A 16,468-nucleotide genomic window follows, 5' to 3' on the forward strand; every position below is an offset into this window, starting at 1 on the left:
GACCCCCCCGCCCACCCACCGATCGCACACTTATTCCATAGGGGAGATCGTTTTACCAGCATAGGGAAGAGTAATCATAAATTAAATTTGTGGGTAAGTGATTATCTATTTTGTACAGTTGCAATGTCTTAATTACATTGTACTGGACGTGTCCTGGATTCAGAGCCCGTGGCACCCAGGGAGTTTATGTCAATGAATACAATTAAAGATTATCAAAGAGAACTGGCAGCACTGTAGCAGAAGACAGGCCGAAGGGGGAGAATGGGGGTGGGGAGTGGGAAAGGGAGTTAGGAAAAACGCACCTACTACATACCCACTAAAATGTATCGGGAGTCTGTGGACCGAGGTGAAACGGTTTGATTTCCATATTCTGTGCCTATGTCTCTCTCTCTACACCACGGACAATGGGAAAACAAGCCTGGCGCTTTAACAATGCATCGCTTGAAAAACAAAGTACAATTAAAGCTAGATTGGGGGGAGGGTATGCAATGTTTTTGCCTCTCGCCAACCCGATTTGAGCGGCAATATTCCTCATTAAAATATGAATTACGCAGAGATTACAGTTCATTCTCAGATTTGACATGTCCTTTATATAAAGAGAGAGGGGTTTGGGTCAGTTCTCACATGAATCCCTTTTGGTTAAGTCTGACTGTATGAAATCGATCCTTGATTCCTTTTTGTTGTTGTTATTTCCAGGAGGGGATTTGTTTCTGTTCCGGACAGGGGGTTGGTGTAGAATGGGAAATGTTTGAACTCCTGAATGGTCAAACACGCCACAGCAGGATAGATGATCTATAAATTCCAGTTGCAGTTCCTGTAGAACTTGGCGTTGCCGTCTTAGAGTTCTTTGAAGCCCCCATTTGGTCAGTTCCTTGGCTTCCGGGTCTAACATCTTCTCGGCTAATGATAACTGGTCTGGAAGGGTTGATGGACTAACAGATAAATCCCTTAATTTTTTTAAACGGGTCTTTTCAGCCGTTCCGGCGTGAAAGGCGGCTTAATGATCAGTCAGACTTCAGATGAAAGGGAAGCCAGAGGGTTAATGAATGAGCGATTTCCTGCGCAAGTGAAACCAGCCAAAGATACACAGGTCGCCCCAAAGGAACAGTCAAAGAGACAGCACAGCAACAAAGGAAACGTCTGTACTTGGTAATGCAGATGTACTGTATTCAGGATGAACGGAAGACGCTCATGTGTTGTGCCAGATTATTAAATGTATCATTAAAATACGCGGGCGAACACACGCACTGCCTCTCTCTATATAAACAAACATTTTACAGTCGCATTTTACTGTTCTAATTCGCTTAATGGTGCCCAACCAGGAGTTATTTAATATTCCTCATAAATTATTTCTGAAGACACTCAGCGCAGGCTGCCCGCCCCATTCAGAAGTTTCTGCATTGGCATTAACATTCTCAGCATGTGTTCGGTGGCAGGAGACAGTTGTTTTGGTGCATTCAAATGACTGGAGCTACAACAAAGAGGAGTTTAGGAAGTCGGGAATCCCCCCCCCTCCCTCCCCCGTGTAATCTGAACACAAAAGCATTATCCAAAGGTAGGGGCTGTTGGAAAAGTTCAGCTCCTTAGTACCTGGGTTATCGATATTCCGACGCGCGGATTTCTTTTTTGTTGGTAAGTAGAAAACCCCAAACGAAATTCAAAAAAATTCTAAACTACTTGTACGTGCTCAGTGACGGCCTTTGAAAGCGAGATTTCGTCGTTGCGGGTCTCTTTTTTTTGATGAATGTTTCCTCTGCCTCTTTTGTAAACCACATTCGTTTTTCTCATCTGAAAGCTTTCTCTGTATAATGGGAACCAGCAGGATGCGATAGAGGGAGAATTGCACTGAATTCCGGTCTGCGGTTTATTTTACAAATGAATAATAAAGCCGCCGAGGGCCCAAGGCAGCGTGAGGGGCTGGGATGATTTTTCTCCAATGGCTCGTTCAGCATTAGGTAACTTTCTTTGTAGAGCTCTGTCTCTCTGTGTGAGAGAGAATATGTTTGACGAGGGTGTGTCTCAGTAGCCAAGGTATAAAATGTGTATTTTCTTAAATCCCACTGAGATTAGGGCGAAACTTGGTGAGAACTCCAGTGGGCTTGATACCCACTCTAATAGTAACTAATGATTATTTTTAATGTTTCTAATATGAAATTATTCGTATGAAATTCAACCCAACTGATTGAGGCTAGAATAGGGATTGTGTGAGTGATAGTGAGTTGCAGGGGAAGTTGTACTGGGAAGTCTCAATGAAATGAGATACAGCCAGCCAGCGCTGCAGTGATGTTGTCTGGTCGGATGCGCCGTTTCCTCCGACCCAATTAGCGGGATATTACCCACCAATCGACTCTCAGCGGCAACCCAGTGTTCTCCGGGCCGACCAACCCGCGTCCTGGGAACAAGGGAAAGGGGTAGGGAAGGAGGCGGGGCCCTCCTTGTCTCTGTCCAATCAGCGCCCAATGACTGTGCCCTGCGCCGGCTCAGCCAATCAGCGCCGACCGGATGCGCCGTATCCTCTTCGTTTCACCTCCCACCCCCTCCACCCCCCGCCCAATCCCTAAAGCCGGAGACGGGGACCAATCGGCGGCGGTGGAATGCGCTCTCGCGGCTAATGAGCAGCGGTGGAATGCGAGCTGGCGACCAATGAGGGCGAGGGGAACGTGGTGTGTGTTCGTGCGGGGCTAGCGGTGGAGGGGACGGGACGAGCGGTCGCCAGTGGCACTGAGGACAATCGGAGAGCGGAGCGGTTTGGCGCAGCTACGGCTGTTTTTTTGCGGGGGAAGAACAGCTCGCCGTGCCGAGGGGGAGCTGACCACGCAGTGTCTCCATAACACAGTGCAGAGGAGCAAGGCTTCACTCCCACAGGCACAGACAGGAGTGGGGAGCTCTTCCAACACCTCCATACAACCAGGAGCAGGCACACACACCGATGCAGTTGCAGGTGACCCCTTCCCTGTGAGGCAGCCAAGGTGCAGGAACAAAAAGTCTTTGCGGAGAGCGTGAGTGCCCGAACAAGGAGACAGCCCTCAGCGAGAGCTTGCTGCAGGGAGGCGCCGCTGAGGAAGTCAGCCGAAGGACGGGGGCGGGGAGGGGGGAGCCAGTGCAGCCGCGAGTGGTCAGCAGCCCCGCCACCCATCCCCCCCCCCACCACCCCAGCCCCGCAGCCTGCACCCGCACCCGCACGGCACGCCTGCATCTCGGGGCCAGTGCATCGCGGGCTCCTGCTCCCCTCAGCTCGACAAATTGCACTCCCGTTCGGTCTTATTTTCGGCCCGACGACGTGTTTTGTAAATACACACTTTTTGGTTTTGATGTAAAGGCTGCAGTCTGGGGACCTACCTTGGAAAAGACTTGGCAAAAGCAGCAATAAAATGGATTTGTACTTGGTGGATATATGGAAATAGGTAAGGTCCCTCAATCATTTATAACTTTAAAAATGTATCTAATTGGATAGATTTTACAAACGCTTGTTGGACTCCCCCTCCCAAATATGGTTTTAATCCCTAAATGCAAAAAAAGGAATGTTTACTTTTATTCTGTTGCTGGAGATTGTAATCTTCAGATTGAATCCTCTTCCACTTGTGAAAATGGTCAAAATAGTTGAATGACCCCAGTGTTGTTACTGGAAAGTCCGCCCCCGTGTGGTTCTCTCCTCACCTTCCCAGCGCCAGCCTGTTGCTGCTACTCGATTCATTCATAATTTCACCCACCACCCCCACTACCCTCCCACCCCTCTCTCTCTCTCTGCTACTTTTCGTGGGCTCGGTGAACGATCGATTAAACCGAGACCCTGTGACTGCGGGCTCTCTGTCTGTCTTGTCTGTGTGTCTCTGAGTAATTTTCATTGAGGTCATCGCCAGGATTCGAAGGAGGGGGAAGGGGGTTTCGTGAATGTGGAGTGGATCGTTTCCCTCGGCCCATCGCGCTGCCAGAGGGTAGTGTGTGCGGAGTTTCGGAGCAGCGATTACTTGTTTGCAGCAAGGTGATGGGTGTGTGTGTGTGTGTGTGTGTGTGTGTGTGTGGGGGGGGGGGTGATGCACTCACGTCTCTCGGCGTGGGCTGAAGCGCAGGGGGATTCTGATCCTGCAGCAACATTGGAAGTGGCATGGGACCCTTCTTTCTCCCCCCCCCCCTTGCGCGATCGAGTCTCCAAAGAAGCTGAAAGCTGCAGTTATTTACAGCACGCGATGTGGTGAGAGTTGCTGTGGAGCGAAGGGGGCGTTTTCTCTCCCCCCAGCCCACCGCCCCCCCTCTCTCTGTGTCTCTGGTTAGCTGTGTGTGAAATCAGCGTATGGGACTTTGCCTCTTTTTTTGTTTTGAGTGATTCCCATCGGCCGCCCGTTTTCCCCCTCCCCACGACGTGCTGGGACAGTGTCTGTAGACAGGGGGCTGCCTTTCTGTGGGGGTGGGGGTCCCCCCCCTCTCTATTTGTTAGTCACTTCCCAGGTTGGATCGACTAGGAACAGGCGACTTGTAAACCCTAAAACGTGGCTTGATTGCGCCCTCCTCCCCTTTCAGAGTCGGTGGCTTCTTGTTTTTTTTAAATGCAGATTGCCATGGGAGCCCCCTCCCCTACAAAACCTTCGGTAAAAATAAATCCGGCAGCCCTGCTTACACCAGACAGCACAGGCCAGAGACCAAAGTCAAATGCCAAGGTCACCAATGGTGTGAACTGTTGGCGACTGCAGTGGTTTTATTCCATTGAGGTTCGTACCTGGGTGACCCTAGTCACTGAGGGGGGCGGATGGAAGTGGGTCAGTCTCTGGGTGTGTGACCCCCCCCCTTCCCGCTCCTCATTTCCCCTGCATGTCGGTCGCTGTCTTGCAAGCACAGACAGGTAGCACCGTCGAGTTGTAAATCACTGGATATTCTTTTTCCCCCGGGTTTGTTAAAAGAACCGAAACAGTCTGAGGGTGCTTTGTTTTCGTGACTTGCAGGTGCTAGCGTGCAGCTCTTTGTGCGTTCCAAAACTCTGAATAGTTTGGTTAAACCTTTGGTGGTGGAGAGCCATGTTAAAATGTGCAGCGCCGAATGGCTCCTGCGGATGTAGTTTCCAGCGAGACGCCTTGAATTTGAGTCACACACGATGGGTCATTGACAGGGGTTCAGCAGAACAGTATGTTCTGCTGGTGAGGATCTGACTTCTAAACCTGGCCGTCATTCACGGCAGTTTCACCTTTTTTACTTAAATGGTAATTTGCAAAGAATAAGATATATCATTATGACAAAACAAATGTGTTGGATTTGTAGTTAACTCATCCACTATGAAAATTTTTTAAAATATACTTCCTGACATCTCATTGTGATAAAACATCATAGGCTTTGGCTATGAACTAATAGATAATTATCAATGAAATGACTGAAACATATCTACAGAGTTGTGAAAAATAAATTTGATTTGTTCTTCCGCTCTCTGTAATAATGGGATAATTCTTCCCTTGGAATGATTTATGGCAGGAGGCCATTTAGCCCTTTCTATCCATGCAAGAACAATTCACTGAGCACCACTTCCCATTCTTGCCCCAGTTTTGCTCAGACTCAAATGTTCTGTTGGCTAAGGTGTCAGACTGGTATCAGAAAATCATTATTTTTGTTTTAGTTGAACATGTCTAGGAACTGTGGCAATTATTCCTACTCGAACTGTGTAAAAATTATTGTAATTACTCACTTCTGGTCAATGTTGAATGAAAGTTCCATCAATCCAGTTCATTTTAAATAGTATGATGGAAAATCTATCTAGGTCCTCATTTGATTGAAAGTGGGAGAATGCCTGCTGTTTTGTTTTATAACTAACATCGCAAGAATATGCATTTTTGGAATCACATGGCTTGTGAGGGTGCAGCCCATTCAGTGGGCCAGTAATTATGGAAAAAGCACACTTTTTATCTTGAGAATTATGTCCTGTTTTTAAAAATAAAATCTATAGAGATAGCAATTCTTTAGTTTGCTGGGGCTTTGAATTCAGTTTTCTGTCTCCATCCTGACCTCTTTAATATGTTGTGTGTGTGTGTGTCTCTCAATTTATCTTACACCAGTTATTCAATGGTTACTTGCCTAAGGGACTGAAAGCCTAATATTTAAATTATTTACCACGTCCCTTAATTGGATATGCTTAAGCTCTAGACATTTCAGGGTGAGGTTCAGTCGTGGAAAGTAATGCTTCAGGTGCTGCTGTTTGGGGTTGGAAATCGGGTTGAAGACGCTTGTATCTGGATCTTCCAGCAGCAACACTTGCAGATATGTTCTGATCAACCTGATCAGAGATGATGTAACACACCTTTGGAAGAAGTGGTCTTGAACCTGAGCCTCCTGGTTCAGAGTTGGGGACATTACCACTACACCATAAGAGCTCCAAATTTAGTTCCAACCTCTCACTTAATGTTGTTGCTTATCAAGAAAGGCAGACACTGCATTCTTAGACTCAGTGCTTCACAAGTTTTCAAAGCATGCTTTTACAGCAGATATCATCTAGTCAGATTGGTGCTTAAACAGGAAAATAGTTATGTTTGACTCCAATTAATTTCCAGTCAGAGCCCGGTTCTTGGGGGTATTTTGCACATCCCAGTTCTCATTCCTTCAACTGTGCCTCTACTCTTTTTATTCTGAAGTGAAATCAAACCTTAATGGTTCTGGTGGGAAGAGTTTGCAAACTTCATTGTTAAAGTTATGAATAATTTTCCTGTTTTTTCCAAATCAGTAATATTTGTGCAAGTATTTTAAGGACAGTATTGTATTTATTAGCCATACCATAACGTGTGGAAAACTGAGTGAGTTGGTTGCATTTTTGTGGCATTTTAAGGCAAAAATGTGTCTTGCACAAAAATAAGCCTAGCACTGCGCAATGCTGTGGAAGTTTGCAAATTAAAACCACATTATGGATACCACATGGTGGTAGTCTCCCAGTTTATTGCTGTTTTTGTTTTGACCGAGTTCCAGTGTTTCATTTTTTGGTGTAATCTTCTGCCACAGGAGTAGAGTACCAGGTGCTTCAGGAAATCCAGCAGATCCTGGCAGCTCTGGTTAGAGAAATTGTTTTAACCCAATGCTCTCCTCTGTTTAATAGAATATATTATATAGTCTTATATTTTTCCAGTTTTAAAAAGAAACACTTTTGAAACAACTTTTAGTTTGAGGGAGAAATGAAGCAGGGTTGTTTGGGTACAGTGTTTTATATAAACAATAGCTACTTTGTAGGAATAGCGGTTATGTATTAAGTATGCAAGTCATTAATTGTGCTGCATTTATCCTTGTCATCTCTATTGCCATTGCCGTTAGAATGATTTTTTAAAAAGGATATGGTGCTGTGATTCACAGTTCTGTGTTCAAAACAACTATGAAAGAAAGCAGGCAGATAATGCTATGAGTGGATAAAGAGAAGAGCTGGCTAAACGCGACAGGTCAAACAGCATCTGAGGAGATGCTTGGCCTGCTGTGCTTTTTCCAGCTCCACTCTTTATCCACTCTGACTCTCCAGCATCTGCTGTTCTCACTATCTCCGAGATGATGGCATGATACTTACTGAAGGCTGATGGCAATAAGCATTGTTTCTGCTATTGTCCGCTGGCCAGTGTTGTGCATAAGAAACTAATTTGTTAGCCCCCAGCTGCAAACTCCACTTTTCATTTTTTTAAAAAAAACATTGAAGATTAAAGTCAATTTTATTTTTTAAATGTTGCATACAATTAGTAAACTTTTCTTGTATTAAAAAAATCAGCACTATGTTATAGTGTCAGTATAAGCCCAATTATTTTCTTCTAATTTTCTTTTGAGGACAATAAGTTACAATATTTCATACTCAAATGTAGCAACAAAGCAGTTGTTTATGTATCACTATTACATATTCTGAGTGCATTTGTATCTTCAGAATTTAACTTACTGCAGTAGCCCTATTCTCCATAGGTTTCTCACATCTAAGAAAGAAAATGTTTCCTCTGAGGGGCCTGAATGGAATAGCTGCAAAGTAACTGTTCCCACCTGTGAAAAGATGGAGAATGAGTATGTGCAGATGTAAAGTCATAGGTAAAAGAACCAAACGTGTCATGCAAAACTTTTCAGGCAGTGAGGAGCGAAGGTCTAGAACACACTGCCTGAGAGCATGATGGAGGCAGATTCGACTGGAGTTGGACTGCTATCTGCAGAGGAGGTCTGCAAGGTAGATTAGATTAGATTCCCTACAGAATGGAAATAGGCCCTTTGGCCCAACAAGACCACACCGACCCTCCGAAGGGTAATCCACCCAGATCCATTCCCCTACCCTACCCTACCCTATGTTTACCTCTAACTAATGCACCTAACACTATGGGCAATTTAGCATTGTGGGAGGAAATCTGGGCACCCGGGAGAAACCCCCACAGACACGGGGAGAATGTGCAAACTCCACACAGAGTCGCCCAAGGCTGGAATTGAACCCGGGTCCCTGGTGCTGTGAGGTGGCAGTGCTAACCACTGAGCTACTTGCCTCCCCGAGAAGAATAGAACTAAGGAAATTGTTCATTTGGAGAACCAGTGCCAATATGATTCTGTGCACATTCTCTGCTGGGAACGTTGGTAATTTGAGGCACAACCACCTCTTGTGGAAAGACTGAACTTTATGCCCCTCCCATTCCAGATAAGATTATATTGTAGTAAGTAATCCAGCCAACGGAGGGAAGGCCGGTGAAATCAAGGCATATGGCATGTGGGATTTCCCATGTGATGATCTGGGCAGGGAATTGAGGCCACTCAGCGATTTATGCTGTCATCCTTGGTACTCTGGTTTGATCTTTCCTTAATTCTAAAAGATTCCATCTAGTTGAATGTATGCTGCTGCTTGTTTTTATTATTCAGAGTTGAAGGAGATTCACTGAGCTGCTGTGAGGGTAATCTGCAATTTAAAATGATTTCGTGGTAGGGAAGGGGGTCTTTATTGACCGTGGATGATGAACAACTTAATACTACCACTTTTCAACATTGTACTTGTATCCGTATGTATTTAACTTTGCCCTTCATTTCCTGGAGATAGAGGCTGAAGCGCTAGTCACTCCCATTCACTGTATGTTAATAAGCCGTCGGGTGTCTCCTCCTGTCTGGCATTCACAAATGTAGATCAGTGCTGACACATTGTTAAAGTGAGGAACCAGCGGTTGTAAAGAGAGGATCACAAGGCTTTGGATTTTAATCAAATGTGATCCCCTCCCCCCTCCCCCCTCCCCCCTCCTCCCTCCTCCCTCCTCCCTCTCTCTCCTGTTTCCTCCTTTTATATCCCAGAAATTCAAGTCTTTATTACAGCTGAAATCTGCTAACTGTACAGAGCAGGGATTGAACGTGAGACTTGCTGAGACATCAGAGAAGTGTCTTATGAATGTCTAATCATTCTTAAAATTATGAAAGGTTTAAATTATGATGTAAGAAGTTTAAATTTGATTTATTTCTCATCATTAAATCATTTGTCACTTGGGCTGCTTAATGATACTCATTTTATTAAATTTTATTGATCTTTATTATGCAACTATTTATTTTTAATTAATTTTTCAGCAGTGAAATACCTGTTGAAAAGTGACTGTGTTTGAGAGCAGCGAGTGATTAGCTGTATAGTGTGGGAGTTGGTGCTGGTGACCTTTCCTTTCACTGAGCCACTTGTATAAACTTCCACCCACTGTATGAGCAAAGGTTGGAAGAAAGAAAATACAATAATGGTTCTGGTCTTGGCAAGAACGTGCCTTTATTATGAGGTAGCTTAGAATTTAAAAACAAATTTCAACAGCTCAGGCTACTGAATCTTTTGGGCAGCCATATTGTTTTGTTATGCCTGTCTTGGGCAAGGTTAAAATCTGTAATACTGCACATCCTTGGGGAGAAAAAAGATATAACTCTCAATCAAAAAAGCTTTTCTTCTCCAATACTGTGGTGTGGTGTGAGGATCTGGGGTAGATGTTCCTGTGATTCATAGGTTGGGTGTTTCTAGCTCTCAGTTGAGTGGTCAAATGGAGAAGTAAGGTATTGTACAAACGGACTGGTAAACCCTGCATTTCCTCCGGTTTCAAAGTCAACAGGTAAAGGATGATGTTTGTCACCTACATGGGCAAAGTCTAATGGGCCAAAGGAAATGTTAAAGTAATTTTCAACCTGTATTTCTACAGTGCTCCTTAAGTAACCATAGTCATAGCAGACCATTGGGTTGCTGTCTGATTAGTGAGAGATGACTGGTGATGGTTTAACTTGAGGGCACCATGTCTCGGGTGATTGGAGAAGCTGTGAAGGCAGGTCCTTCATGGTATCTTCCTGCAGTGCAGGAATTGAACGCATCGTGTTGGCATTACTCTGCATTAGAAACCTTTTTGTCTAGTCAATTGAGCCAACCAATCCTGGACACCAAGCCTTCCATTGGGGGAAAAATATTGGCAGTTGATCAGGAGAGGAAAACAAAATTAAAGTGAGAGCTCCGATAAGGGACAAGTTTTAAAGGATTATTTCAAAAGCAGAGAGGGAATGAGAAGGTGGGAGATCTTGTAAAGTGTTCAAAGGACAGGGCTGGGATAGAAAAAGCAAAAAAGAATGGTTATTCGTTTCCATTGCAGATGTCAAATTGTATTCTTCCTGTGGTGAAAACTCCTGTGCAGTGTATGGTGAAGTAGATGGAAATGACCTGTTGTGTGGAGCTCTTGAGAATTTAAGCAAAGAAGAACCTTTTCTATAGCTTATCTTCCTATATCAGCAGGACCTCCTTTCTTTGGTCACCAACTCCTACTCATATGCACGCTGCCTGTCCGGAATGTTACTCCTCTCTGTGCCACACTGGGGCAGAAAACTATCCTAACTGGTTTCTCACTGTCCAGTGTCTTTTCAAAGCAAAATTAGAAAAAAAAGCTATGTTTAGTTGCCACTCTGGCAGACAGATTTGAAAATTGTGACATAAACAAGTCTTTGTCCTCTGATTTTTAACAAACTCACGACCATGTTCACCTGCAGTGATTTTCCTTGCACCATTAAGGACTTGGCAATTTTCACTGCCTTGGGGTGAACTCTCTACAGGCCCTATAATGGGTGTTTGGTTCCACTCCCCCAGATCACCCCTTGGGCCGTGAACGTGAAAAGTACCTGCCAGTGTAAACCGTGCCAGTGTGTTGCTGTTGTTGCTTTATGCTCATTTGAGAATGGAAATCGATGTTTGTTGCAATATAAATATTGTGTTCTCAAACACAGTACCTAAAGAATGGGACCTGTGCATTTTTTTCCGGGAAAAAAAAGGTCAAATTTTAGTGGTGTTTCCACTCCTGCCAAACGTGGAGTCTGGAGATGCGTGCATATTGCACCTACAGGCATCTACAACATGCAAAATGAGCTAGATTATTAATGTGAGCATCCAGGGATTTCACAATTTTGGATACTTTTATAACTGTTGACCTGAAAAATGCCATACGTTTTTTGAAAACTGATGAAAACTAATCTTAATGATTCCTTTCAATCCTAAATGTTTCTTCCCTCATATGTTAGTTTTTGATCCTCAGTAATCCACTGTATTCCATCAAACACTCTTCAAATCTCATCCATATTTGTGTATCGTCCTATTTAAGCAGTTCCTTGATGCTGCTCATCTTGGATGCATATTTTTCTCGGGTGTTTGAATTCTGTGCATCCACCCCCCAAAAACAATGCATGTGCCCAAACACATGCACATCAAACCATTTCTGGAAAACCTTTGGTGTTTCAACATTTTTGTCTCTCCCAGCTTACAATAATTTATAACTTCCCTTAACTTTGTCTTCAGTGTAATCTTCGAGGAGAAAGTGAGGTCTGCAGATGCTGAAGACCAGAGCTGAAAATGTGTTGCTGGAAAAGCGCAGCAGGTCAGGGAGCATCCAAGGAACAGGAGATTTGACGTTTCGGGCATGAGCCATATGCCCAAAACGTCGACTTTCCTGTTCCTTGGATGCTGCCTGACCTGCTACGTTTTTCCAGCAACACATTTTCGGCTCTTCAGTGTAATAACATTTTTACCTAGCTGTCATCAGTTCTGATGAAGAATCACCAGACAGGTAGCATTAATTGTACTTTCTTTCCACAGATACTGCCAAACCTGAAATCTAGTTTTGCCAGCAGTTTCTGTTTTTGTTCAGTCACATCTTTGCCTGTTTTCCCTTGCCTTTCCATACTTATCATTTGTAGTTATTTGGTAGTTGAGAACTTGAACATTCCTCAAAAATGGCACATCTTGCTTTTGCACCCTCTGTTTAGTTTTCCACTTATCTCATAAATTGTCCTGATTGTAAGATGAAAAGCTTCATCAGAATGTGATTTTTTTCCAACAATACCGATCCTTTCCTTAAGCACTGTGTGTGCTGACTCGATGTTTAGTGTTTCTTAACTCATCCATTTTCCACAAATGATTTGACAGCAGTCAAGAGTCAACCACACTGCTGTCGGTCTAGAGCCATATGTAGGCCAGATCAGGTAAGGATGACAGATTCCCTTCCTTAAGGGGAATTAATGAAGCCAGTGTTGTTTTACAATAGTTGAAATCATGGTCACCATGAGGCTAGCTCTTTACTCCAAACTTTTATTGGATTCTGACTCAAAACATTGTTCTCAGAACATAAAGCTGGGATTCTGGATGGCTACTCCAGTGACTTTAGCACTTCCCCTACACTGCCTTCCCCTAGTGCAAATGTATGTATATTTTATGTCTACTACATGAGATATGCATTACACACAAACCAAAAGTGCTGTGATTAAAAAGAGAAAAAACATTTTCCTGCCTCCCTCAAAGCTTTCTCTCCATCTACTTTGCCTTCATGTGGCACCATATTGTTTGCAGAATTTGACAAGCACTGGATTGACCCCATTCCTGACAGATTGAACAATCTTACCAAGAAATAGGAAAGCCTTCCCATTGCAAACTAATGAGTTTGAATGAGTGTACAGACTATTAATCAGTATCTGGCTCAAAGCAGAAATAACTTTTGTTGCCAGCAAGACTGTCTTGTGAATCCAAATGCAGTTTTCATTGTGGGAGCTGTGGCTGCGGTCCAGTCGTTAAGTGCTTTCTGAATCTATTCTTTCGCAGTAGCCTGGGATCCTTGTGATCCCATAAGTTATTGCTGAATGTAACAATGTGACTCTAACACAGCTTTTTCTTCACTTGTTTTGGCAGAATTTCAGATGCATGCCAAGCCTCTGGTGAATGTTGGAATTTGTGATCGCTGCAGATGGAGACCCGTATTCAGCATGGCGGTGGTGGTTCATTGGTGGTAATCCAGCAACCCCCTCTCGACAGCAGGCAGAGACTGGACTATGAACGGGAGCTGCAGCACACTGCCATTTTATCCCTCGATCAGATTAAAGCAATCAGGACCAGCAATGAATACACAGAAGGCCCTGCTATTGCGAAGAAGGCTAGTAGCATTAATAGCAGCAGACTCACACAACGGCATGAGAAGCATGAAAGGACTCACGAAGTGATACCGATCAATGTGAATAATAACTATGAGCATCGGTCCACTCACCACACACATGCTGGTCACCACTCCTCGACCAGGATGCCTGTGTTGAGCAGATCGACTAGCACGGGTAGTGCAGCTAGCTCAGGGAGCAACAGTAGTGCGTCATCTGAGCAAGGGCTTTTGGGACGTTCACCACCATCACGGCCAACCTCCAGCCACCACAGATCGGACAGGATGGTTAGAATACAACCTAAACCATCTCTCTGCACAACCAATGAGCTGAAATGCTTGGGGAAGGAGGATTTGGCAAAGCATAGGTTTATATGTGAGCAATGTGGGAAATGCAAGTGCAGAGAGTGTACAGCACCGAGGACCCTCCCTTCACGTTTGGCTTGTAACAGGCAGTGCCTGTGCTCGGCAGAGAGCATGGTGGAGTACGGTACGTGCATGTGCCTAGTAAAGGGAATCTTCTACCACTGCTCCAATGATGACGAAGACTCCTGTGCTGATAATCCTTGCTCCTGCTCCCATTCACACTGCTGCTCCAGATTCTTGTGCATGGGTTTAATGTCCTTGTTTCTGCCCTGTTTACTCTGCTACCTTCCAGCTAAGGGCTGTATTAAACTTTGCCAAGGGTGCTATGACCGTGTAAACCGACCTGGGTGCCGATGCAAGAATTCAAATACTGTGTATTGCAAACTCAAGAGCTGTCCCACTCCAGGGGAGGACAAACCCTCTTGATCTGGGGCAGCCAAGATCTTTAACGCTTTTTTCTTTTTTACATTTTTTAAATTTTGAAATCATGCCTGTGTGTTTATCCACTTCAGCCTCAGACTTGATGTCAAAGTGCAGCAACTGTTCTAATCTTACCCATTCTACAATCGTGAGATGGATGCTCTCTGTCAACATGGCACCGCTCCAGTTCTGCCTGTCAGGCTTAGGGTCATGAATGTTTCAGGTCCCCAGAGGTGAAGGTACATCTGTATCACTTCGCAGGAGTAAACCATTGCTTTCTCACCTGCAAGCAGCCCCCTTAACTAATTCCTATTGTCCACAGATTTTTTTCATGTTGCACAAAATATTCTGGTATTTTTTACAAAATCATCAACAAAGTTAGCGTAAGTGAAACTAATTAACCAGATTCTGAGGGGGGGGTTTTAATCTGTTTAATATATGGATGTTACAATACAATTGCAAACCAATAAGATAATTAAAGGAAATCACTGGTGCGGTGGTCACAATACAATGGCCTGCACCGGAGTGGCAATCGCAAAATAATATCCACTCTGAAAGAGCCAGATGTTCTCTGACACTTAAAATAATGTGATAGATTAATTGGGTCTCATCATTCTTTATAATTTTTGTTACTTGTTTCTGTGCTGTCGCAAAATTATCCAGGTAAGCATTTCTCTGTTCCCTAACTAAGGGATGAAGCAGATATGAGAATAAAGCTGTGTTCTTTGCTTTGTACTCAATGTGCTTTACTCTGAACGGGAGTGCATATTCTGGCCACCTCAAACTACTTTAGCAACGGGCATCATTAGTTTAGCTGTATTAACTGACAAGATTTCCATTGTTTGTTATTTGTCGGAGAAACTGTTAATGTGCTGTTTTGGTTCAGTTTATAGTTTTGCAACATTTAGCTGACCTTGGAATTTTTTCCTCTGTTACAATGCATAAATACCTGGCAACCTGTTAGAAAGAATATGATCCAAGTTTTCAAAGTATACAACTTGGTTCATTGGATGATACACAGTGAGCGAGTATGATTTCAAAATCTGTAGTATACTGCATGCCTCAAGTTCTTCACACTTCTTTTACGTTTAAACAAGTTAATCAAACAATAGGAAAGAGTAATATTATTTTATAAAGAAAGGAATATAATTTGTTGTATCTTAATTCAAAATTCTGCACTTGTCCAAACAATAGCAAATTTGTAGTATTCTGAACAATGTTCAGCATATTGTATTTTGTTTCACAAGATAGGTCAGCTTTGGATTTTATATTTCAACCTAACCCCCAGTGAGTGTTTTTAATACAGGAGTACAGAATCCCCCCCCCGCTAATCTTTTAGTTTAATGGTGTTTAATACAGAGGAATAACAATATTTTCTGAGGTGATAACTGGATATCAGAGGTATTAGCAACATGCTTTTGATAAATATCTTTGTATTTTATTGTGACATCCATAATTAAATGTCAAGTTGACGTAAAATTGATGAGACAGTATTCTGGTTTATTTTCCTAAATTTGCCCCAATAAGTTCTCCATACTTCTGTATTGAGCCATACAGTGGCTTTATCATGTATATATTTTATGTAAAAAAAAAGTTTTGAGGAATTACAAGTGTTTTAAAATGTCTCAAAACTTCTTTTGTTGTAAAGAATATTTATTATGTGAAGCTCTATTATTTTATGGTATTTATTTCAAAAAGCTGTCTGAAATTTTACTCATTTCTGAATATAACAAATAGCATTACTTACTGAGAAAAATTAAGGGTGGCACAAAAGAAAATGCATATGTTAACTATAAGGCAGAAATATATAAATTAATGAAAATACTTGTGTTGTCTGAATCTTTTCTACATATTTTGGATTCCAATGCAATGTTCCAAGTAGACTTATGCCATCATGCCTTACTACATTTCTCAAATATTCCAAAGTGCTTGACGTGAATTCCTTAGGAAATGTAGTCCAACTTCTGAAAAATTAGCCATTGTTTAAAGGGCTTTGCTTCAATTTTTTAAAAAAAGCACTGATTTTTCAGTTATTTACACCACTGTAGATTCAATCATTCTTCAACAAAGTGGAATTAAACCCTTCATCTAATGCCACATAGTTGCTCAGTGGGCAAATGCAAAATGTTAGTGCATTATATCAGACTCCAGTCTGCTGTTTTGTCTGAGTGAAAGTAAATGTGACAATATTTAATACTCCCGCAAAATAAGCACAGAACTTGTGGATTGTTTTTGAAGTTTCTTGTTAGATCAGGAATTCCATGAAATAGAATGCAAAGTGGTTTGGGATGTTAGAATATTTCCTTTGGATTTGG

General features: G+C 43.0%; 1 protein-coding gene across 2 annotated transcripts; it reads left to right on the plus strand.

Moving 5' to 3' along the window:
* Nucleotides 1–1,516: 1,516 nt before the first annotated feature.
* On the plus strand, nucleotides 1,517–15,900 carry spry1 (sprouty homolog 1, antagonist of FGF signaling (Drosophila)). Of its 2 annotated transcripts, none has more exons than XM_060851533.1 (2): nucleotides 1,517–1,632; nucleotides 13,130–15,900. In XM_060851533.1, exon 2 carries the CDS (start codon nucleotides 13,185–13,187, stop codon nucleotides 14,157–14,159), a length of 975 nt encoding a protein of 324 aa, XP_060707516.1. In that variant the 5' UTR covers nucleotides 1,517–1,632; nucleotides 13,130–13,184; the 3' UTR covers nucleotides 14,160–15,900. The 2 variants fall into 2 exon arrangements, with proteins under 2 accessions (XP_060707516.1, XP_060707515.1); XM_060851532.1 differs by lacking the exon at nucleotides 1,517–1,632 and adding an exon at nucleotides 2,617–3,404.
* The last annotated feature ends 568 nt before the right edge of the window (nucleotides 15,901–16,468 follow it).

The sequence above is a fragment of the Hemiscyllium ocellatum genome, chromosome 36, assembly GCF_020745735.1.
Source record: "Hemiscyllium ocellatum isolate sHemOce1 chromosome 36, sHemOce1.pat.X.cur, whole genome shotgun sequence".
Taxonomy (NCBI): Eukaryota; Metazoa; Chordata; class Chondrichthyes; order Orectolobiformes; family Hemiscylliidae; genus Hemiscyllium; species Hemiscyllium ocellatum.

What these genes read in the sequence shown, in the direction of transcription:
- spry1 (XM_060851533.1), top strand. Translation starts at nt 13,185, where the DNA reads ATGGAGACCCGTATTCAGCATGGCGGTGGTGGTTCATTGGTGGTAATC.